General features: G+C 48.0%; 1 protein-coding gene across 2 annotated transcripts; it reads left to right on the forward strand.

The window, feature by feature from the left end:
• Positions 1 to 991: 991 nt before the first annotated feature.
• On the forward strand, positions 992 to 25,166 carry LOC116967217 (tumor necrosis factor receptor superfamily member 10B-like). Of its 2 annotated transcripts, XM_033013655.1 has the most exons (11): positions 992 to 1,085; positions 13,045 to 13,267; positions 14,396 to 14,527; positions 15,433 to 15,550; positions 15,825 to 15,922; positions 16,362 to 16,478; positions 18,574 to 18,621; positions 20,548 to 20,588; positions 21,938 to 22,303; positions 23,119 to 23,167; positions 24,611 to 25,166. In XM_033013655.1, the coding sequence occupies exons 1-11, from the start codon at positions 1,074 to 1,076 to the stop codon at positions 24,946 to 24,948; spliced, it is 1,542 nt and encodes a 513-aa protein (XP_032869546.1). In that variant the 5' UTR covers positions 992 to 1,073; the 3' UTR covers positions 24,949 to 25,166. The 2 variants fall into 2 exon arrangements, with proteins under 2 accessions (XP_032869546.1, XP_032869547.1); XM_033013656.1 differs by lacking the exon at positions 18,574 to 18,621.
• The last annotated feature ends 360 nt before the right edge of the window (positions 25,167 to 25,526 follow it).

The raw sequence follows: 25,526 nt of genomic DNA on the forward strand, positions 1-25,526 counted from the left end.
TCTAATAATGGATGGGATTTATATAGCGCCTTTCTAATACTCAAGGCGCTTTACATCGCATTATTCATTCACTCCTCAGTCACACTCGGTGGTGGTAAGCTACTTCTGTAGCCACAGCTGCCCTGGGGCAGACTGACGGAAGCGTGGCTGCCAATCTGCGCCTACGGCCCCTCCGACCACCACCAATCACTCACACACATTCACACACAGGCAAAGGTGGGTGAAGTGTCTTGCCCAAGGACACAACGACAGTATGCACTCCAAGCGGGATTCGAACCGGCCACCATCCGGTTGCCAGCCGAACACTTAGCCCATTGCGCCATCTGTCGTCCCAAGTCCAGAACATAGGTGGGGAGGGATTTGACCAGGGGGGATAGGATGGAGTCAAGGTATGTGGAGATGAGTTCGGTGGGGCACGAACGAGCAGAGACAATGGGTCTGCCGGGAGAGCCGGGTTTGTGGATTTTGGGGAGAAGGTAAAAACGGGCCGTGCGGGGCTGGGGAACGATGTTGCATCTGGTTGGGTAACTATAGTTGGGTGAAGACTATTCCATGCTTTAATTGTGCGGGGGGAGAACGAATTGCTGTACACACATCTGTCTTTGTAGCTGGGATCACAAATTGGATCGAATGCCCTGGTCTGCTCCTAATTGGTTTGGGTTTGGTGTAGGTCTTGTAGTCTATGTAGAGCTGACCATTTAACATTTTGTAAAAACAGGTCAAACGGTGAGCTTCACGTCTGTCTTGGAGAGGGTTCCACCCCGACCAGAGAATTCAGAAGTTTGGTGACACTCCCTTTTCTCAAATCGATCTGCCTGTCCCCGCCCACACTTCACCAACTCCACTCGCCCACTGTCAGTCTGTGACTCCGTCGGGAGCTGTCGGAGAGTGTGGTTGGACGTCCGAGTTTCCGCTCCTAACAAGTCGGAAAAGTTTTTTATTTTAACTTTTACCCCCCCCCCCCCCCCCTAGTTTTACCCCCCACCGCCGCTGAGAGAGTTGAAGACAACTTTAACTGGAGTTGGAGTTGGAGAAAAGTTTCCGTACTGGCGGTGATCATATATACGGAGCGCATGGAATTCCCGGTCAGTCCCGCCCGCGGCTCCCGGTCTCCCCCCCTCCCTCCTCTCTAATTCTATCCCCCTCCCCTCCCACCCCCCCCCCCCCCGGGGGAAGTAGCTACACCGAATCCTCCCACCGTCTCCTCTGAGCTTTTGTTTTTTTCCCCCTTCAGCAGCGCCGCCAATTGCATCATCGCCCATTCACTCAATGCCCGCCCTCCGGGAACCCCCCACCACCAATCTTAACGCTGACCTTCCTCTCCCGAGCCCCCCCCCCCATCCCAACTGCCCCCCAACTGTTGCCTCTCCACCCCCCCCCCCACCTTTGCCTCCCCCACCCCCCCCCCCCACTCTTCCTCCCCCCCCCTCCCCACTCCCTCCACCTCCCGAATTGTGCTCAGAATGAATGAATGAGAAGATTTATTTGTTTAAGAAGGAACTGCAGATGCTGGAAAATCGAAGGTAGACAAAAGTGCTGGAGAAACTCAGCTGGTGCAGCAGCATCTATGTGGAGCGAAGGAAATAGGCAACGTTTCGGGCTCGAAACCCTTCAGGAAGGAAATAGGTAACGTTTCGGGCCGAAACCCTTTCGGGTTTCGGCCCGAAACGTTGCCTATTTCCTTCGCTCCATAGATGCTGCTGCACCCGCTGAGTTTCTCCAGCTTTTTAGTGTACCTGAGAAGATTTATTTGTTCAGTCTTTATATTATTGATAATTGCTCCCAACATTTGAGTATATTTGTGGTGGAAAACAATAGTTGGGAAACGTAGCTTAACAGAAGACTGAGGGGGGGATCTTATAGAAACTTACAAAATTCTTAAGGGGTTGGACAGGCTAGATGCAGGAAGATTATTCCCGATGTTGGGAAAGTCCAGAACTAGGGGTCACAGTTTAAGGATAAGAGGGAAGTCTTTTAGGACCGAGATGAGGAAATCATTTTTTACACAGAGAGTGGTGAATCTGTGGAATTCTCTGCCACAGAAGGTAGTTGAGGCCACAGTTCATTGGCTATATTTAAGAGGGAGTTAGATGTGGCCCTTGTGGCTAAAGAGATCCGGGGGTATGGAGAGAAGGCAGGTACAGGATACTGAGTTGGATGATCAGCCATGATCATATCAAATGGCGGTGCAGGCTCGAAGGGCCGAATGGGCTACTCCTGCACCTATTTTCTATGTAACATTTAATTGACATAATGATACCTTATTGCCCACAAAATAAAACTGAGAGTAAAATATTGCAAAAATGCAAATTCTGATTTGTGGTTTGCGCGATGAAGGGGGATAGATTGCTGAACACGTTGTGTTGTATGAAATAATCTAAAGCACTTTGTGGTCCGGGTGCATTTGGAACAGTTTTGATCACTTTTCAGCGAACTCAACCTCCAATTATTTAAACCTAGCAATTGAATGAATCATTTGGTTTAAACAATAATAATTGAATTACGATATTGTATAATTGTGTAGTGAATTAATTATATAATAACAGTGGTCGTTGTTGCAAAGCGGAAATGCAACTAATAATGTTTTTGTGTGGTATGAGTGATCACCAGAGTAAGTATCTTGTGGAAATAATCAGCAGATATTGCCACTTCCTCTCCAGGCCCTCCACTTGTTTTATGTATATTTTTTTAACTGTCACTATATGTCATGTTGTCACTTGCGGACAGGGCACCGAGGCAAATCCCGTCCATGTGAATACTTGGCCAATAAACTTATTCACTTACCATTGACCAGAACACATGGGCCACTCTACACCCAGGTCACAAGTTGACAAGTTCCCACACAAGAGATTAGTGTGCAAAACTTGAGCACATGGTATTGCGGGCAGGGTATTGACATGGGATAGATTGGCAGACAGCAAGCAAAGAGTAGGAATTAACGGGTCCTTTTCAGAATGTCAGGCAGTGACTAGTGGGGTGCCGCTAGGCTCAGTGCTGGGAACCCAGTTATTTATAACATACATTAACGATTTAGACAAGGGAATTAAAAGTTGAGTAACATCTCCAAGTTTGTGGACGACACAAGGTTGGGTGGCAGTGTGAGATGCGATGAGGCTGCAGGGTGACTTGGATAGTGTGTTTAAGAAGGAACTGCAGATGCTGGAAAATCGAAGGTATACAAAAATGCTGGAGAAACTCAGCAGGTGCAGCAGCATCTATGGAGCGAAGGAAATAGGCAACGTTTCGGGCCAAAACCCTTCTGGGTTTCGGCCCGAAACGTTGCCTATTTCCTTCAGTCTGAAGAAGGGTTTCGGCCTGAAACGTTGCTTATTTCCTTCGCTCCATAGATGCTGCTGCACCCGCTGACTTGGATAGATAGGTTGGGTGAGTGGGCAGATTGCAGTATAATGTGGATAAATGTGAGGTTATCCACTTTGGTGACAAGAACAGGAAGGCAGATTATTATCTGAATGGTGTCAAGTTGTGAAAAGGGGAGGTGCAATGAGACCTGGGTGTCATCACCTCTCCATCTTCTAGAGTTGCTGCCTGACCCGTTGTGTTACGTAAACATGGAACATACAGCACAGGAAGTTTATCTGCCTGCACATCCCCTCCATTTCCTGCATATCCATGCATCTATCCACAAGTATCTCAAATGCCACTATCATATCTGCCTCCACCACCATCCCTGGCAATGTGTTCCAGGCACCCACCTCCCTCTTGTGTGGGGGAAAAAAAAATCTGCATATCTCCTTTAAACCTTGCCCCTCTCACCTGAAAGCTGTGCCCTCGGGTATTTGATATTTCTACCCTGGGGGGAAAAGATTCTGGCTGTCTACCCCATCTGTGCCGCGCATTAGTTGACAAAATTCTATCAAGTTACTCCGGCGTTGCTGAGAAAGCTATCCTCAAGTCTTTTTATTTTTCATTTCACTGCACATCTCGTATGTGTATGTGACGAATAAACTTGGCTTGACTTGAAGTCTGTGGCAGGGCATTGACCGGAAACGTCACCTGTTCTCCAGTGATGCTGCCTGACCCGCTCCAGCACCTTGAGTCTTCAGTCTCTCCAATTTGGAATTAGCCATATTACAGTCTGAAGATGGGTCTCGACGTGTCACCAATTCCTTTCCCCCAGAGACGCTGCATGTGTCTATCTTGGAGTTAGTCCAACAGTTTATGGGGTTTTTTGATAAACATGCATCGGCATTCCTTGTGTCACAGCCTGAGGGGGTTGGCACAGGGAGCCTGTGCGATAAACACCAACAGGAAACAGACGTGTGTGTGTGTGAGAGACAGCATTACTCTGGAACATTAGACCACTGGAAATTCATACCGTTAATCTTTTCAAGGTTCTCGGGTATTTTAAACCCACAATTGTCTGACTCGCATTGTTGATAACTAGCCACAAAGCGAATTCGGAACACAGATTGTTATTGGAATCAGTACTAGTGATTTGCCTCATGTGACCTCATGTGTTGCACTGCTGTAGAGACACCAGGAACTTCAGTCACTAGTTTACAAAAAAAAAGTCTGAAGGGTCCTGACCAGAAACGTCACCTACCATATTTAGGCTTGTATTCACTGGAGTTTAGAAGGATGAGGGGGGTTCTTATAGAAACATATTAAATTATAAAAGGACTGGACAAGCTAGATGCAGGAAAAATGTTCCCAATGTTAGGCGTGTCCAGAACCAGGGGCCACTGTCTTAGAATAAAGGGGAGGCCATTTAAGACTGAGGTGAGAAAAAACTTTTTCACCCAGAGAGTTGTGAATTTGTGGAATTCCCTGCCACAGAGGGCAGTGGAGGCCAAATCACTGGATGGATTTAAGAGAGAGTTATTGATAGGGGACGATCAGCCATGATCACAATGAATGGCGGTGCTGACTCAAAGGGCCGAATGGCCTCCTCCTACACCTATTTTCTATGTTCAGAGATGCTGCTTGACCCGCTGAGTTACTCCAGCAACCTTTGGGCTTTTATAGTGTTATGGACCCACTTGGGCGACTGCCAGGGACCAGTTTTAATGGAATTCACCTACGACAGCAAAAATTGTCGCCACTGTCGCCGAAAATCTTTCAACATGTTGAAAATTTTGCAGTAGTCGCCCAGAAAAATCGTCTTTAAGTGGGACAGGCCCAAGACTGTAGTCACGTGTAACATGGTAAAAGTGTGCACTAATTCTTCTTGTTGTTGGATGTGATTTACTTGATTAATTACTGAATGGTGACAAAAAGTGAATGTAGATAGTTTGTGAGGGATTAGTTTAATGATACAGAGCAGCGCCGACCAGCAATCACCAGCGTTATCTTACACATATAGGGACAATTTCAACAGAAGCCAATTAACCAACAAACCTGTACGTTTTTGGGGTGTGGCAGGAAATCAGAGCAATCGGAGAAAACCCACGCGGTCACAGGAAGAACGTACAAACTCCATACAGACAGCACCCGTAGTCAGGATTGAACCTGGGACTCTGGTGCTGTGAGGTAGCAACTCTACCGCTGCACCGCCATGCCACCCTATGTAATGTGGTAAAACTGTGCACCAACCATTTTACTTGTTGGAAGCCATTGACTTGATTAATTACTGAATGGTGACAGACACGTTAGAGTCATCGAAAAAAAGCCCTTAGGCCCAACTTGCCCACACCGGCCAAAATGTCCCAGCTACACTGGTCCTACATTCCAGCATTTGGTCCATATCGCTCCAAACCTGTCCTATGTACGTTCGTACGTTCGAGGAGCAGAATTAGGCCATTCAGCCCAACAAGTCTACTCCGCCATTCAATCATGGCTGATCTATCCCTCCCTCTCTACCCCATTCTCCTGCCTTCTCCACATAACCCCCGACACCCGTACTAACCAAGAATCTATCTATCTCTGCCTTAAAAATATCCACTGCCTTGGCCTCCACAGCCGTCTGCGGCTATGAAATCCACAGATTCACCACCCTCTGACAACAGGGACTGACTGTGTATATGGATGTTTTTTTAATTTTTTAAAATTTTATTTTTTATTAGAAGTAAGTACAATAATATGGTACCATAGATACCTAGTATATATTGACATGTTACAGTTAATGTACAGCTTCTTATTTAAAAAAAAAATGTTAACAATAAAAAGCAGATAGAAAGAGAATAGAAAAGAAATAGCGAAGTGTGTGATATCAGAAAATGTGAAAGGAAAGAAAATAAAGAGAAAAGAGGAAGAGGTAGAAAGCAGAAGAATAAGGGGAGATAGCTATTTGTTATTCTTGATCACCATTCACCCAGACCTGAAACGGATCACTTCTAAGTTTGTGTTGCATCATATGCTTGTAAGAAGTGAACAAATGGAGACCAAATCCTTAGGAATTGGTCTACTTTGTCTGTTAGGAGGAATCGCATTTCTTCAAGATGTAGGGTTTCCAACATGTTTGATATGGATGGTTTGTGATGGGGCATTTAGTGTATTTGATGCCTGGAGGAGGTGGATTTGGTTTAAACCAGAGCTCCAACAATGACGTATAATGAGTCATGTTCCAGGAATCTGTGTGCTTCTTGCTTCTCGTAATGATCTCAGATGACGGTATTATGCAGATTGTTGATTAAAACTGAGTTTGGTGATTCTAACGCTCCTCATAGGTATCGAAGGTATTTTATTGGTCACATTCACATACACCTAGGTGTAGTGAAGTGAATGCTTCTTGCCATTTTGCAGCACATAAAGAAGGAATACAGACATAACATTAATAAGAGTCTTAAACATAAAGAACATCCCCCCACAATGGTTCCCATTATGAGGGAAGGCACAAAGTCCAGCCCCCATCCCCAGTTCACCCATAGTCGGGCCTATTGAGGCCTCCACAGTTGCCTCTACGGAGGCCCGATGTTCCAGGCCGTTCTCGCCGGGTGATGTTGCTCCGGCGTCGGGAGATTCCTCTCAGCGGCTTGGGAACCCTGGAATGGCCGCTTCCGGACTCATAGGATGATTCTTTAAGGACCTGTCCCACTTACCTGATTTTTTCTGGCTACTTGCCGTCATAGTTGCAGCAGGTCACCGGAAATGTTCAACATGTTGAAAATCCAGCGGGGACCAGAGAAAGGTACGACTCTTTGGGCGACTACTCACGACCACACAGGCTCTGAAGAGGGGTCGCCAACATTTAGTGTCCCATGCTCGATGTGCTGACGTCTGTAACTAATTCATCGGTTTACAATCTGGGAAACATTTCTAAATCTTTAGAGGATGTCTTGATTGAGGTCAGAAAAATTCCAGCTGAATTCCAACGATAAAGGTGGACAAAAATGCTGGAGAAACTCAGCGGGTGAGGCAGCATCTATGGAGCGAAGGAAATGGGTGACGTTTCGACCCGATTCCTTCGCTCCATAGATGCTGCCTCACCCGCTGAGTTTCTCCAGCATTTTTGTCCACCTTCGACTTTTCCAGCATCTTCCAACAAAAATTCCAAAGACATGTGGGTTTGTGGGTTAATTGGCCAACTGTAAATTCAGGGAGTGGATGAGAAAGTGGGATAACATAGTCGAACTAGTATGTACCGGGGATCGCTGGTCGGCGTGGGCCGAAGGGCCTGTTTCCGTGCTGTATCTCTAAACTAAACTGAATTAAATAGCCCGAACCAAAATGTCTCCTATCCATGTTCTCCAGAGATGCTGCCTGACCCATTGAGTTACTCCAGTATTCTGTAGCTTTTTGTAAAAATTAAACAAAACTCGGCTTTGCAGGGAAAGAATGAAGCCACACATAGACTTCATTTCCATTTGATCAAAGGGTCCATTGAGTTCCCTGGTGGAGGTTTGACCCCGGCCTGCCCCCTCCGCCCACCCTCACTGTGGTCTGTAGCGTCCCGATGTTACACGGGTTAGTCCTTACTCCCCCGCTCCCACCCAACCCAGGCCACTATTTGTGAGCTAGCCACAGAAGCAGATCTACTATCGCACATTACAATCGCCCCACACTATTAAATCTCTACTCGTACAGCAGCAGGAGGAGCCTACTCCTATCGGGCAGCACGGTGGCGCAGCGGTAGAGTTGCTGCCTTACAGCGCTTGCAGTGCCGGAGACCCGTGTTCGATCCCTAGTGTGTGTGGGATAGTGTTAGTGTGCGGGGATAGCTGGTCAACGTGGATTCGGTGGGCCGTAAAAGGTACAACTCTTTGGGAGACTACTCACCACCATACAGGCGTCACGTGTCGACCATGGTCGTGAGTAGTCGCTCAAAGAGTCGTAACTTTTTCTGGTCGCAGCTGGATTTTTAACATGTTGAAATTTTTCGGACACCCTACTGTGACTATGGTGGGTGCCAGCAAGTCGCCGAAAAAATTGTGTAAGTGGGACAGGCCCTTAACAGTCATTCTCGGTGTGGGACCTCTGCTCGAAACATCGACGTACAAACACTTTACCTCCACAGACGGCGCTTGCCCTGCACGATTCTTCCAAGCTTCTGTCTTGAACTCCGGATTGTAGCATCTGCAGCCTCTTTATTCCCCACCGGCCCAAACATGTCGGACTAGCGCCACATGGAGCCAACGTCCAGTCATTTATCACTCGCCTGTTCCCCCGAAACCCCAAGTGTCAGAACACCAACTCCTGTATTCTCCCCGCAACGCTGGAGGTGAAGGGGAGGCCTGATGGAGGCATATTTAAATGATGAGAGGCATAGACATGGATAGACAGTCAGAGTCTTTTTCCCCAGGGTGGAAATGTCCAACAGTAGAGGGCACAGCTATAAGGTGAGAGGGGGAATGGGTAAAGGAGATGTGTGGGGTCGATGTTTACACAGAGGGTGGAGGGTACCTGGAACGCAATGGTGGTGGAGGCAGATACAAGCGTGGAGGGGTATAGAACATGTACAGGCAGATGAGATCAGTTTAACCTGGCATCATGATCAGCACGGACATTGTGGGCCGAAGGGCCTGTTGCTCTGCTGTTCTATGTTGTGTGTGTGTGGATGGTCACACCTGCGTCACTGCCTCCTGCACACTTGACCACCCCACCCTCCCCTTGCAATTACATGCCCGCCCTCGTATGGAGATTTCTTTTTAACAATTTCCTGCGGGCAATTATCTAAGAAGAAAGCGACTCAACTGCAATTTGGACTTTGCATTTTAATGCCGAGAGCGGCACAGGAATGTGGTGACTAAGTACAAAAGCGCGGTGAAACTCTCTGCCACACCCTGTTCTGAGGTTGGTGGCTACCTCACCTCGTTCCACAACTCTGCTTTAGGCTGGCACGGTGGTGCAGCGGTAGAGTTGCTGCCTTACAGCGCCGGAGACCCGGGTTCAATCCCCACTACGGGCGCTGTCTGTACGGAGTTTGTACGTTCTCCCCGTGACCTGCGTGGGTTTTCTCCGAGATCTTCGGTTTCCTCCCACACTCCAAAGACGTACGGGTTTTGTAGGTTAATTGTCTTGGTGTAAGTGTAAATTGTCCCTAGTGTGTGTTAGTGTGCGGGTCGGTGCTATCTCGGTGGGCCGAAGGGCCTGTTCTCAACTGTTACACATGGGAGGGGAATCAAGAATCGGAGGACACGGGTTTAAGGTGAGAGGGGGAAGATTTAATATAAATCCGAGGGGCAACCTTTCCACACAGAGGGTGGTGGGTGTAGAGAACGAGCTGGCACAGGAGGTAGTTGAGGCAGGTACAACAATAGCATTTGACACATTGGGACAGGTGCGTGGTAGAATGATCTTGTGGGATATGGGCCAAACGTGGGCATCCCGGTCAGCATGGCAAATTTTGGAGTATCTTGGCTGGCAAGGACTAGTTTGGGCCGAAGGGCCTGTTTCTGTGCATTGCGACTCTGTTGGAAAGTAGACATTGTTTACACAGCAAGATCCCAGAAATAACTATTGATAAACAGACAATGTGTTTTTGCCTGGTACACAAAAATGCTGGAGAAACTCAGCGGGTGCAGCAGCATCTATGGAGCGAAGTGTTTTTGCGTGTAAATCTGAATGGGTTCCTCCGCCTGGATCAGATTACTCCACCATCTAATTAGCCTCCTGCCCGAGGGTGGTATTTTGCATATTGTACCTTATTCACTAGTTTTAGATGTTATGCCATGTTTACTCTGTCTTTACTTTGTGTACTAGTCATGTCTCTACTATTTATTTCATTCCCCTTACATGTTTTTCCTCTACATGCTCAATTTTTGTAAGGTGTCCTTGAGACTCTTGAAAGGCGCCCATAAATAAAATGTATTATTATTATTATTATTATTATAAATTTCCGGGAAACCACTAAGTATAAAGGGAAACACAGAGTGCTGGAGTGACTCAGCGGGCCAGGCAGCATCTGTGGAGAACATGGATAGGTGACGTTTCACAGAGTGCTGGAGTGACTCAGCAGGTCAGGCAGCATCTGTGGAGAACATGGATAGGTGACGTTTCACAGAGTGCTGGAGTAACTCAGCAGGTCAGGCAGCATCTGTGGAGAACATAGATAGGTGATGTTTCACAGAGTGCTGGAGTAACTCAGCAGGTCAGGCAGCATCTGTGGAGAACATGGATAGGTGATGTTTCGGGTCAGGACCCTTCTTCATAATGATTGTTCCAAAGAGGAGTTTTCAGCCCAATTAGGTTTATTAATGTTACGTGTACTGAGGTACAGTGAAAAGCTTTGTTTACATGCCATCCAAACAGATCAGAAACGCCATACATACTGCAGATACAATCAAGCCAAGCTCGAGTACAACAGTTAGAGCAAAGGGGAAGATACAGAATGCAGAAAGTAGTTCTCAGCATTGTAGCGCACCAGTCCCACAGACAAAGTCCAATGTCCACAATGGGGTAGAGGTGAATCAGACAGTACCCCAGGGCTGCCAACATTGGGTGAGAAATTTCCACCGGTTTCCAATTCGCACCCCTTATAATCGGTCTGAAGAAGGGTCCCGACCGACCCATTACCTATCCATCCTCTCCAGAGATGCTGCCTAACCCGTAAAGTTACTCCAGCACTTGGTGTCTATTTTTGGTAAAGCCCGGCATCTGCAGTTCCTTTTTATTCTATGAAGTCTTTGGTGATGTTGGATGTGTGGTGTGGAGGGGCTGTGGTTTTTCCAGAGGTGGTCCCGGTGTCTGGAGCCCACCTCTTGTGGTTCCCTTGCAGCAACCATGCTGTCCTTTGCTCCACATGGCTGCCAACGCAGGGCGACGTCTCATTGAACTAATCGCATTGCTTTAACTCAGCACGTGTAAATCAGCAGTGTAGCGGCCTGGACGAGGTCCGGAAAAGGCCAGACGCCAGGCAGGCTCAAACAGAAGTCTTTAATCACACAGCGAGAGCACGTAGGCACCCGAGAGGGACCTGGGGAAACCCCGTGGCAGACCAACGTCCCTGTCCCTCAGTAGCCGAGGGGGATGGTCCAAGTAGTGGCATAACCCCCAGGGACTGACACAGGAGCACAGTTCTTAATCGCTGGGCAAGATGATGGAACAGGATGGTACAATTGCATTGAGAAACACGACTGGAGTTTTAGAATTACAGTTTAATTCTCTGGAAGTCGGTGTTATTGACACATGACCTTTTTCCTTCACTGACATCCGTTGAATTTCCTAACAATAATTCCATGAGGTTTTTCCCACTCCATCCCTGAGGACCAAGCGGACAAACAGATCCCATTCATTCTCGTATTCCTGCATGCCCGCTTCATCTTTGATAGATTCATTCTGCCCCCGTCTAATGGGAAACGTACCAAACACAATGTAGTCGCCGGGTATCTTTGGATTGTGGGAGGAAACTGCGTGTGTGTGCACGTGCGTGTGTTTGTGCATGTGTGTGTGTTTGTACAAATGTGCGCGTGTGTTTGTGCAAATGTGCGCGCGTACGTGTGTGCACGTGTGTGTGTTTGTACAAATGTGCGCGCGTGTGTATTTGTGCACATGTGCGTGCGTGTGTGCGTGTGTTTGTGCAAATATGTGTGTGTGTGCGCGTGTGTGTTTGTGCACGTGTTTGTGCATGTGCGCACGTGTGTGTATTTGTGTGCGTGTGTGTGCGCGCGTGTGTTTGTGCAGGTGCGTATGTTTGTGCGTGTGTGTGTGTGTGTGCGTGTGTTGTGCAACTCTCCTGAACCAGAAAAAGGCATGTTGTAGTAACTCAGCGGCAGTTCAGGCAGCATCTCTGGAGAAAACGGATGGGGCCCTGTTTTGGATTAGGGACAGAATGTGGTAGAGGAGGGGGGGGGGAATCTGGAAGAGAGGAAGGCAGGACAAAGCCTGGGTGGATAGGCACAAAATGCTGGAGTAACTCAGCGGGACAGGCAGCATCTCTGGAGAGAAGGGTGACGTTTTGGATCGAGGCCCTTCTTCATACTCGGTTTAAACCAGCATCTGCAGATCCTTCCTGCACAAGTGATGGGAGGATACCAATGAGGACTGTGTTCGGCCATCTCAGGCTGCCGTTATATCCTCTGGAACCTGTCCAATCTATTCCGGGAAATGCCGCACCCTTTTCCATTAGGGAGCGAGTTACTGTGGAGCTGGACAGAATGCCTGATTATTCCCAGAATTCCGGGAATGTTGTCGGGACATGTGGTGTGAGGGGAAACCCCTTTAGAAAGTTCTAGGCCCATAAAACCACTAATACTGCCCTGCATCACATGACCTGGCGACATAAGCTGGAATTGTAACAAGTGTAAAAATTGTCCCTAGTGGGTGTAGGATAGTGTTAGTGTGTGGGCAGCGCGGACCCGGTGGGCCGAAGGGCCTCTTTCTGCGCTGTATCTTTAAACTAAACTACATTTAAAAGACATTTTGACATTTAAAAGACAGATACATGAATACACGATACAATAGAACTTTATTTCGGTATAAAGATCAGTATAGAGGGATATGGGTGAAATGCGGACAAATGGAACTAGCTTAGATGGGCATCTTGCCAGCATGGTGTGATGGGCCGAAGGGCCTGTTTCCGTGCTGTATGTTTCGATGCGGCTTAAACGCTGATGAATCGTCTCCTGTGAAGCAGTTTGAATGCAGTAAAGTTAGTGGGTGTTGTGTGGGATTCAGTCACGCTCTCTGACACACTGTTGTTCCGCCCAGCTTCTTGTTGTGGGGCTGTGTCTGCTTGATGCCCGCAGCACCGATGGGCTCCCGGTCAACAGCTCGGCGGTGTACCCGGCTAGCGGCAGAGAAACCTGGGCACGACCTCCGATCAAGGGCAACCGACTGGGTGACATGTTGCACCACGGCAGGCGTAACCGCTGTAAAACCGAGGACTACTACAGGGTGAGGAGTGACCTGTGCTGCAGAAACTGTCCAGCAGGTAGGTAAACATCTCGGACACAGGCCCTTCGGCCCAACGCAACCATGCCATCCACAATGCCCCATCTAGTTTAGTTCATTATTGTCACCTGTACCAAGACCTCAATGGTGGAACAGGCGGAGGACGATGGCTGACTTTAGTGGAGCATCACAAGGGCTGGGAAAGCGGATGAAGGCTGCAGCATAAAAGGGTCTCCGGTCGTCTAGGACTCCATGCCATTGGATCCTGACACTGATCTGTCAAGGACCATGTGGTGGCTGTCTGTGCACCAGTCTCCCCACATTAAATAAGGTCACGCACAGGCGTCCTCCATGAGAGCATAGTCATACTTGTTTTGAGTGGCCGCCGATGATGATGATCAAAATACAGCCTAAAGCTTTTTTCACCCAGAGAGTTGTGAATCTGTGGAATTCTCTGCCACAGAAGGAGTTAGATATAGCTCTTAGGACTAAAGGAATCAAGGGATATGGGGAAAAAGCAGGAACGGGGTACTGATTTTAGATGATCAGGCATAGAATGGCAGTGCTGGCCCGAATGGCCTACTCCTGCACCTATTTTTCCGTTTAAGAAGGAACTTAAGGGGGTGGGTCTGAAGAATGGTCTCGACCTAAAACGTCACCTATTTCCTTCGCTCCATAGAACCTGCCTCTCCCGCTGACTTTCTCCAGCATCTTCATCTACCTTCCTATTTTTCAGTTTCTATGCTAACCAGTCAGCGGAAAGAGAATGCATGATTTCAATCAAGCCGGCCATACAGTACAAGGCACCCACCCCCGTGTGTACAAATAACTTGTCCCACACATCTGCTTTGAACTCTGTCCCTCTGACCTTTAAGCTATGGCCTGTAGTATTTGATATTTCCATTCATGGTACAAGGTTCTGACTGTCTACCCTATCTATACCTCTCATCATTTTATAAACTTCTATCCGATCTCCCCGCAACCTCCAGCGTTCCAGAGGAACCAATCTCCAAGTGTGTCCACTCTCTCCCTGCAGCTAATGCCCTGTAATCCCGGCATTGTTCTGGTAATGTGGAGTCTATCAGCTTCTGTCCACCACTGGCTTGTCAGCTTTGGAATTTGCATCTGACTTTAGAGACATGGACCTCACCCCGCCCTGTCTTCACAGGAACCCACGTCACTGAGCACTGTCGCAAAGATCAAGAGAGGGCAAAGTGTGAGCCGTGCGTGAAGGGAGAGGCTTTCACCGAGTATGAAAACGGACTGACCGAGTGCATGCCTTGCACCGTTTGTCGCGATGGTAAGCAGCGTGGGTTAAAGTCGGGTTCTGCTTGGTAGTGGTTGTCTCTTGAGGGGGTGCTACTGGGGGAGGGCTGCACTAAATACATAAATAGATGTAGTTATTGTCATATTCTATGTCGCTCTTCCAGGGAGATGCTAACTGCATTTCGTTGTCTCTGTACTGTACACTGACAATGACAATTAAAGCTGAATCTAAATCTATGGGAGGGGTGGGGTAATGGGAGGGGTGGAGGTGAGGGAGGGGTGGGGTGGTGGGGGAGGGGCGGGGTAATGGGAGGGGTGGGGGTGAGGGAGGGGCGTGGGTGAGGGAGGGGTGGGGGTGAATGAGCGCCACACTGTGGGGGGGTGGGTGTGAGGGAGGGGTGAGGGAGGGCCGCACTGTGGTGGGGGGGGGTCATTGAAAGGTCTGTTCCCTGCCTCTGGGGCAAGCACTGCAACAGCGGAGCGAGCATCTCTCTGTATCGGCCCAGGTTTATTATTGTCACGTGTACCGAGGTACGGTGAAAAGCTTTGATTTACAAGCTATCCAATCAGATCAGATAATGCCACACATAAACACAATCCAGCCAAACTCCAGTTCAACAGGTGGAGCAAAGGGGAAGATACAGAGTGCAGAATATAGTTCTCAGCATTGTAGCGCATCAGTTCCACAGTCAAAGTCTAATGTCCACAATGGGGTAGAGGTGAATCGGACAGTACCCTAGCTTATGGAAGGACCATTCAGGAGCCTGATAACAGAGGGGAAGAAGCCGTTGTCTGGTGGTGCGCGGTTTTAAGCTCCTGTACCTTCTGCCGGACGGGAGCGGGGAGGAGGGGGAATGACCGGGGTGGATCAGGGACGAGGCTTTGGTTAGTGCTGTCTGTGGCATACCAGTGACTGACAGTGTGTGTATGTCTCCACAGATGAGGAGCAGGTTGCGGCTTGCAATGTGAGCAAGAATGCGGTGTGCCAGTGCCAAGCGGGGCGGTACTTTTGCACAGACAACCGGGTCTGTGAGATGTGTCGCCGATGTACATCGCGGTGAGTCCGGCTCAGCTGCCCCGTGGCTCACACTTGGGCATTTCCACTTGTGTACTGTTTGTCTCAAATAATCTTTGGTCTGCAGTGGGTTGGCTGTTTACCTTGCACTAAATGTTATTCCCTTATAATGTATCTCTATGTTGTAAATGGTCGACTGTAATCATGTATTGTCTTTCCCCTGACTGGTTAGCATGCAACAAAATCTTTATGCTGTACCTTGGTACACGTGACAATAATAAACTTGAACCTAAAGCTTCTTTTAATGCTGTTGCAGCTGCCCAGATGGTGAGATTGTGCAGAACAACTGTACACCCACGTCGAACACAGTGTGTCGAAAGAACATCCCTGGCAAAGATTCACCTCAGATGAGCAGTGAGTGCCTTGTCGATGTGTGTCTGAATGCGGCTGTGACGTTGCAGCATGGTGTTATAGAGTTATGCAGAGTGGAAACAGGCCACACCGGCCAACATGTCCCAGCTACACTAGTCCCACCTGCCTGCGCTTGGTCCATATCCCTCCAAACCTGTCCTATCCATGTACCTGTCTAACTGTTTCTTAAACATTGGGATAGACCCAGCCTCACCTACCTCCTCTGGCAGCTTGTTCCGTACACCCACCACCCTGTGTGTGAAAAGGTTACCCCTTAAAATCCTATTAAATCTTTTCCCCTTCACCTTAAACTGACGTCCTCTGGTCCTCGATTCCCCTACTATTGGCAAGAGATTTTGTGCATCTACCGGATCTATTCCCCTCATGATTTTATACACCTCTATATAAGAGTGTTACTAAGCTGTGTGTGTTATGCTTTCAGGGGGAATGCTGGCTGTTGTGATCGTGTCATCTCTCGTTCTGGCTCTCGCTTTCTTTCTCGGTCTCATTCTCGCTGTGCGTTACATTTGGAAGAAGTATCCGCAGCTCCAGCAGAGTGGTGGGTATCTGAATGAATGGACGAACCTCCTCAGCCCACTCGCTCCACTCCCCTCTCAGCGGGCAGCGCGGACTCCCCCCGGTCCCAACCCTGAGCGTGTGATAGCACAGTGCTGCGGCGCTCCCACAGGCTGCACCCCAGCTCCCCATGCACCATCTTCACGCTCCCCCGGCTCCTGATTCACGTTCACAAATTATAGGAGCAGAATTAGGCCATTCAGCCCATCAAGTCCACCTGCCATTCAATCATGGCTGATCTCTGCCTCCTAATCCCATTTTCCTGCCTTCACCCCATAACTCTTGATACCCGTTCTAATCAAGAACTTGTCTATCTCTGCCTTATAAATGTCCACTGACTTGGCCTCCACAGCCCTCTGTGCCAATGAGTTCCACAGATTAACTACCCTCTGACTAAAGTTCCTCCTCACCTCCTTTCTAAAAGAGCGCCCTTTAATTCCGAGGCTGTGACTTCTGGTCCGACACTCTCCCACCAGTGGAAACATCCTTTCCACATCCATTCTATCATTATTCTGTAAGTTTCAATGAGGTCCTCCCTCGAGCTTCTAAACTCCAACGAGTAGAGGCCCAGTGCTGTCAAATGCTCACTGGACCCCCTCTAAACTTCAAACAATGGACAGCTGCAGTCCTCTGAATGTGTAGGAAGGAATCGCAGATGCTGGTTTACACTGAAGGTAGACACAAAATGCTGGAGTAACTCAGTGGGACAGGCAGCATCTCTGGAGAGAAGGGATGGGTGATGTTTTTCGACACCCGTTCCTTCTCTCCCGAGATGCTGCCTGTCCCGCTGAGTTACTCCAGCAATTTGTGTCTATCTCTGGCCTGTGAACACCTTCGCTACTGGCGCGGCCACTGGTCCCAGCCTCGTGCCAATGGTACTGTGGGACTTTGTCACATGGACCTCGGTACAGTGGAATTCCTTTTACATAGAGCTCGGTAAAATCACAATCATACGTAGGTGGAAGAGTGGAGGAATAGATTATACTGAGACCATACGCATGGGTCTCCACGTTACTGGGTGTGAATATAATCGAGCCATTCACAAGTACAACGGACAGTACAAAGAGAAAAATCCCAGAGTTTAGTTCAGCGATACAGCGTGGAAACAGGCCCTTCGGCCCACTGAGTTCGCGCCGACCAACAATCACCCGTATCCCAGTTCTATCCCACACACACTAGGGACAATTTACCAAAGCCAATTAACCTACAAAACTGCACGTCTTTGGAGTGTGGGAGGAAACCAGAGCACCCGGAGAAAACCCACGCGGTCACAGGGAAAGCGTGCAAATTCTGTACAGACAGCACCCTTAGACAGGATCGAACACGGGTCTCTGGTGTCGTTAGGCAGCACTGCTGCTGTGCCAGCGTGCAGAATATAGTGTTACAGAGTTATAGCATTACAGTTAAGGGGAAGCGCAGTTTTAACTAATCTGCAAGGTCCACAATGAGGTTGGTTGGAAGATGGAGACTACACCCTAGCTTTTGGGAGAACTGTTCAATCGTGTCAAAACAGCGGGGAAGAAGCTAACTCTGAATCTGATGGGATGGGTTTTCAAGTTTTTAACATCGAACACAGAACAGCACAGAGCAAGAGTAGGCCCTTCAGCCCACTGACATATACACAACCGGAGAGCAGTGCAGAACTACTATCTACCTCATCGGGGACCCCCGGACTATCCTTGATTGGACTTTGCTGGCTTTACCTTGCACTAAACGTTATTCCCTTAATCATGTATCTATAACGCTGTAAATAGCTGGATTGTAATCATGTATTGTCTTTCTGCTGACTGGATAGCACGCAACAAAAGCTTTTCACTATACCTTGGTACATGTGACAATAAACTCAACTAATTTAGAGTCAGTCACACAGCAACAAAACAGGCCCTTCGGCCCAATCGTCCATGCTAGCACTCCCCCCTGGGGCATTTTGGTGATCCTGCAGTGTCCACGGTGATAGTGTGAGGCCTGTTGTGCCCACACAACTGGCAATGTGCTGTGTAGGAGGGCCAGAGTTGCTGGGTGGCTCAATGTCAAGCAACCAGCTTGTTTCAACAAAGCCTTTCCTTTATTTTCCGCAGGTATCTATGGCAAGATATGTCGACACTGGAGCGAAAGGGATTCTCCAGGTGAGGGAAGGAAGGGTGATGCGAAAGCAGGCGTGCTGTGGGACTCTAGGTAGTCCCAGGCTTCCCCCCCACACGAGTATATTCAATAGTAGTGATTATTATTAATCACTAATATAATGCAGCACCAGAGACCCAGGTTCAATCTGACCTCGGGTGCTGTCTATATGGAGTTTGCATGTTCTCCCGGTGGTCGCATGGGTTCCCTCCGGGTGCTCCGGTTTCCTCCCACATCCCAGACACGAGCAGGTTTGTAGGTTAATTGTCCCTCTGTAAATTTGCCCCCCTCCCCCGTGTGTGGGGGAGTGGATGAGAAACTGGAATAAGACATAACTTGTGTGAATGGGTGATCGATGGTCAGCATGGACTCGGTGGGGCTGAAGGGCCTGTTTCTGTGCTGTATCTCTAAACTAAAGTGAACTGCTGGTCAATTTACTGTTCTGAGGTCTCCATATGTGGCCCATGGCAAAACATTGGTTCACATTAGGCCTTTGGGCATCCACGGAGGCGCAGCGGTAGAGTTGCTGCCTTACAGCGCTTGCAGCGCCGGAGACCCGGGTTCGATCCCGACTACGGGTGCTGTCTGTTCATTCTCCGTGCGACCACATGGGTTTTCTCCGAGATCTTCGGTTTCCTCCCACACTCCAAAGACGTACAGGTTTGTCGGTGAATGGGCTTGGGTTTGTATGTAAATTGTCCCTTGTGTGTGTAGGATCAGTGTGCTGGTCAGTATTCGGTGCGGACTCGATGGGCCGAAGGGCCTTTTTCCGCGCTGCATCTCTAAAAACTAAAACTAAGAAACTAAAACTCCACCCTGAATTCTACAAAACACTGGAGTAACTCAGCAGGTTAGTCCAGCACACGGTCTTTTATGTTAATCCAACAACTACAGTTCCACGGGACCACATTGAATTCTAGAAACTGGGGTAGCTCAAATTTACTTGCCCATTGGTGAGGCAGGAGGAACTGCAGGTGCTGGTATCGTCACCAAAACCCACAGAGTGCTGGAGGAACTCAGCGGGTCAGGCAGCATGTAGGGAGGGAACAAACAGGTGATATTTTGGTCGGTCGGTCGGATCCGCCTGTGATATTGGCTTGGATTGTTGTGCATGTTTGTGATGTGTTCAGGCTAAACCTGCCTGGCTTGTCCTTCTGCTCTGCATTGCACAACTCGCATTCTTTTGTTCTTTTGTCTCTGTTCTTGCCTTAAAATGGCTCCTGTTCACTCATTGACCAGGTGACTCTGTTTACAGCTACTTCCCTCCCCGTGGTCACCATGGTTTTGTGCCATCAGACCCTTCCGGCAGCCTAACGAGTTCCTCTTGTCTCCCTCCCCGTTCTGATAAAGGTTCTGGGACCGGGGAATGTTGCCTCTGATGTAATTAAACCATAATGTTGCCTCTGATGTAATTAAACCATAAAATGCAGGAAATACTCAGCAGGTTGGGCATCATTTGTGGGGAGGGAAATCGTGAATGTTTCAGGTTGATACTGAATCAGTGAATAAACTATTGTAAATTTAGTTTAGAGTCACTGCGTGGAAACAGGCCCTTCGGCCCACCGAGTCCGCGCCGACCAGCGATCCCTGCTCACTAACTCGATCCTACACACACTAGGGACGGTTTACACGTACACCAAGTCAATTAATCTACAAACCTGCATGTCTTTGGAGTGTGGGAGGGAATCGAAGATCTCGGAGAAAACCCAAGCAGGTCATGAGGAGAGCGTACAAACTCTGCATAGACAGCACCCGTAGTCGGTATCGAACCCGGGTCTCCGGTGCTGTAAGACAGCAACTCTACCGCTGGGCCACCGTGCTGTTAGTGTAGTGACTAACAATGGACAAAGACTGCTGTACTTGTTGGATCTACAGTGCATGTTCTTTATAATCTTGTGCTGCTGTGGTAATATCACCATTCTATTTTGCAGATCCTGAGAATGAAATGATGCAGGGAGCAGACCCAGCGTTGGTAAGTACACGGTGGAAGAAGTGTCTCGACCCGAACCGTCGCCCATTCCTTCTCTCCAGAGATGCCGCCTGACCCGCTGAGTTACTCCAGCACTCCGTGTCCTTTAGTATAAACCAGCATCTGCAACCGCTTGTTTCTATACTTTGGCTTTGCAACCCATTGTCTGGTTACCACGCATTGTTAGCGCAGGTGTAGAGTTGCTGCCTCGCATCCCCAGAGACCGGGGTTCGGTCCTGACTATGGGTGCTGTCTGAACAGAATTTGTACACTCTCCCTGTGATCATGTGGGTTTTCTCCAGAGGTTCTGGTTTTCTCCCACACTCCAAAGACGCGCAGGTTTGTAGGTTAATTGGCTTTGGCAAAGTTGTAATCATTGTGCCTGCTGATAGTATTAGTGTACAGGCATCGCTGGCAGGCGTGATCCGGTGGGCCGAACGGCTTGTTTCCAACCTCGACCCAGGAATGAGTTAGGTTAACCTATGGTGAGTGTTAGTCGGCACTGGGCCTGTACTCATTGGAGTTTAGAAGAATGAGGGGGGGACCTCAATGAAACGTACAGAATAGTGAAAGGCTTTGATAGTCGATGTGGAGAGGGTGTTTCCACTAGTGGGAGAGTCTAGAACTAGAGGTCATAGCCTCAGAATTAAAGGACATTCTTTTAGGAAGAAGACTAGGAGAAATTTCTTCATTCAGAGGGTGGTGAATCTGTGGAATTCTTTGACACAGAATACTGTGGAGGCCAAGTCAGTGGATATTTGTAAGGCAGAGATAGATAGATTCTTGATTAGTACGGGTGTCAGGGTTTATGGGGAGAAGGCAGGAGACTTAGACTTAGATCCTTTATTTGTCATTCAGACCTTTCGATCTGAACGAAATGTCGTTGCCTGCAGCCATACATGTAATAATAAACAACAAAACACACAATAAACACCAATTAACATCCACCACAGTGAGTTCACCAGGCACCTCCTCACTGCGATGGAGGCAAAATCTTAGGGTTACTGTCTCTTCCCTCCTCTTCTCCCTCTGCGCTGAGGCGATACCCCCCCCGGGCGATGGTAAGCCAGAGCACCGCGAACGGGCTGGTTCAAGCTCCGCGGCCCGGGGTGGTCGAAGCTGCCGCCCTCCAATCCAGCGGACGCAGCTGTTGCCGCGGGAGCTCCGGAAAACGGGCACGGTTGGGGTTAGGAGGGAGAGATAGATCAGCCATGATTGGATGGTGGAGTAGACTTGATGGGCCGAATGGCCTAATTCTGCTCCAATCACTTATGACCTTACCCTGACCTGTCCTAAACCCTCGGTGTACATCAGCCAAGTGATACAGGCCTGAGATCCACCATCTCTTCCAGGTAAATGATAATCACTTGGGCACAAGTGGAAGAGGAGGAACTTCTGTGGACACTTCTGGCCACAATGCGGACAATGACAATTCTGAGGCGATGACTTTACTTGTGAATAAGCCTGAAGCATCACCTGAAGACCGAGCTGGAGCGTGTGACCAGGGCCCGTGTCACAGCAGGACTGTTGACCTGCCATTAGACCAAGGGGATACCTCTTTGATAGGACAAAATGGACTGAGTAGCTCCAGAGATCTTGCTTGTGTTCTGAACACTACCTCACTGTGTAACTGTGGAGCCACGGGCAACGAGACGGGCGGAGCTAGCAACGCGAGATGTTCTGCTGGAATTACGCCTTCAGTTTCTGACACAGACACGGTAAGATCACATCGTAAATACTTCCTCCTTAAGACATTGCCTTTTATGGCCTCGCCTCACTCCATGGTGTGTTGAAGAGATGGCAAATTTACTGGGGGGGCGTTTAGCCTGGTAATCCCGCCGGGCAGATGGCGGCTCATCCCCGCGGGCAACGCCGATCCAAGACCCTCACCGGGACGTGCAACTGGTTAACCACCACCCGCACAAAACCCGCAAGCTTTGCCATAAAATTAATTTACAGTCAATATTTGCTTTATTTGAGTTTCTAGCAGTCCCTGGTGCTTTAGAGACACGGGGGGTATAATTAGTGGATCAGAAGTCTATTGTTGTATCATTATTACATGACCTCTGTTAGTCCAGCAAATGGTGGTCCAAGATTTGAACTTTCATCATTGTCACTTGTACTATTGGTCTTATAGAGGTGTACAAGATCATGTGGTGCATAGATAGGGTAAATGCACAGAGTCTTTTAGCCAGATCAAAACCAGAGGACTAAAGTTTAAAGTGAGAGGGGAAAGATTGAATACGAATGTAGAGAGGCACCTTTTTCACACAGAGGGTTGGTGGGTGAATGGAACGAGCTGTCAAATGGAGGTGCTTGAGCTAGGTACCTTAACAGAATTTAAATGACATTTGGACAAGTACATGGACAGCGAAGGCTTTGAGGAATATGGACCAAACACGGGGACTAGCTTAGATGGGGCATCGTGATCTGTGTGGACGAGTTAGGCCAAAGGACCTGGTTCTGTGCTGTATGTTCCTGTGTTTTAACAGATATTTAACAGCTCATTCTGTGTTTTTTTTTTTTTAAACAGGTAACCAGTAAGCATCATTGTTCAGACAACAAATCCAGGCAGATAGAAGGTAATTTTCCAACGTATTGATTTTAAATGTTGGGCTTTGGTGGCAGGGATTGGAATTGAAAAACCTTTTTCTTGTTCCTCGTCTATTTCTGAAGAGCTGGGAGCTCAAATTCTAATCTGATTCTGATTCCACAATTACGTTGACCTCTAATTCTCTTCAAGATTTTTCTCCGAGATCTCCGAGCGTTTCTTCACTCTGGTCCCTTGTGCGTCTTCAAATTTAATTTAATTTTAATGTTTAATGTTTTATGTGTCATTCCTAACTGTCACTGTATGTCATGTTGTCACTTGCGGGCGGAGCACCAAGGCAAATTCCTTGTATGTGAATACTTCGCCAATAAATTTATTCATTCAAATTTAATTTACACTTTAGAATTTAGATACAGTGTGGAAACAGGCCCTTCGACCCACCAAGCCCGCACTGGCCAACAATCCCTGTACACTAGCACTATTCTACACACTAGGGACAATGTACAATTTACAGAAGTCAATTAACGTACAAACCTGTACGTCTTTGGAGTGTGGGAGAAAACTGGAGCATCCAGGGAAAACCCACGTGGTCACAGGGAGAACGAGCAAACTCCACACAGACAGCACCCGTAGTTAGGTTTGAACCTGTGTATCTGGTGTTGTAAGGCAGCAACTCTACCGCTGTGCCCCCTCTACATGCTCCTGCAACATACTTCACCTGGGCTCTAAGATAATAATCATCACTTTATTTGTGTAACAAAAATATAAAATAAAAAATTGAGCGTAGAAGGACAAAAAACAAAAACAGATGTTCTTTACAATATACTCTTTGCCAAAGCTTTCAGTGTATTTAACCTCTGTCCCTTGTGTGTGTGTGTGTGTGTATGTGTGTATGATGTGTGTGCGTGTATATGTGTGCGTATGATATATATGTGTGCGCGCGCGTGTATTGTGTGTGCGTGTGCTTATATGTGTGTGTGCGTATGATGTATATGTGTGAGTGAGTGTGCTCGCGCGCTTGGCGATGGCAATGTCCCTCCATTACTGTGGCCTGATCAGCTCCTTGCTCTCGCTCCTTGCTCTCTCCGTAACCCTGTCCAATGTGTGTGCTCTGACTGGGTGTGTGGTGGTTCTCCTAGTGGTCACAGAAAAAAATAGGCCAAATGTAAAGCTAAAGTGGGGACGCCAAAGACTGGAGAGAGCACAGCGTTATGATCAGAGGGGGGAGAGATATTTAAAGGAGCTGTGCAGACCAAGTATGTTTACACAGAAGGTGGTCTGCTTGGGATGGTGGTGGAAGCAGATACGACAGTGGTGTTTAACAGGCTTTTAGATAGGCAGGGAATGGAGGGATATGGATCGCGTGCGGGCAGGGGAGATTAACTTGGCTTCATGTTCGGCACAGACATTGTGGGCCGAAGGGCCTGCTCCTGTGGTGTACTGTTTTATAATGATTTGTTTCGTCTGCTTTCAGATTTACGACGAAGCTTCAATTTATTTATTGAAAAGGTACCTCTTAAAAAGTGGAGACAGTTTATGCGAAAACTTGACTTGACTGACAACGAGATAGAAACGGCTGAGACGAACAATAGCAAGAACATTGAAGAAGCCCACTATCAGATGCTCAACACCTGGCTGCAGAAAGCAGGCCGAGCCGCCTCTCTCAATGTCCTGCTCAACACACTGAAGGACATGGACCTCAATGATGCTGCCGACAATATCCAGAAAAATCTAAAGAGCAGTAGTTATGAAGTTTTGACTTTAGATCTACAGAGCAGAAACAGGCCCATCGTCGCTGTGAGTCCGCCCTGATCAGCGATATCATCCTGCGCGCACATAAGGAACAAGATACAATTTGACCAAAGCAATGTAACCTACAAAGATGTACTTCGTGGTGGACCTACATTTTTGGGGCACTGAAGCTTGAACTGTTATGGAGGCCCCTTCACAACCAGCAGTGAGGTCTGGCTAACCATTGTCATGTTGTTCAATGGGGTTGTTCCACAACAGATCAGCATGTTTTAATTTCTGTGACAAATGTTAAGTGTTTTAAATTATTTATAATTATTTTATATTAAATATTTAGGATCATCCTTAATTTGAAAGTGTTTTAATTTACAGCTAGCCTACATGATACTGATAGCATAACGAGCAGCTACGATATATCTACGACCTCCTACGGACTCATTACGAACATTCTGCGAATTTGAATCGAGGGGAAAACTCGTGAGAATTTGTGAATAACTCGTGAAAGTGGGACAGGCCATTCAGCGATCGCTGGGCCTGTGCTTCTTGGTATCTCTCAATCCTCGTAAATCTTAACTGGTTATTACACTGCGAGCTCTACTCAACAGACCAGGCTCCATCTGCCCCCTTGTGCTTTAATGTGG

Source organism: Amblyraja radiata, chromosome 39 (genome assembly GCF_010909765.2).
Source record: "Amblyraja radiata isolate CabotCenter1 chromosome 39, sAmbRad1.1.pri, whole genome shotgun sequence".
NCBI classification, from domain to species: Eukaryota; Metazoa; Chordata; class Chondrichthyes; order Rajiformes; family Rajidae; genus Amblyraja; species Amblyraja radiata.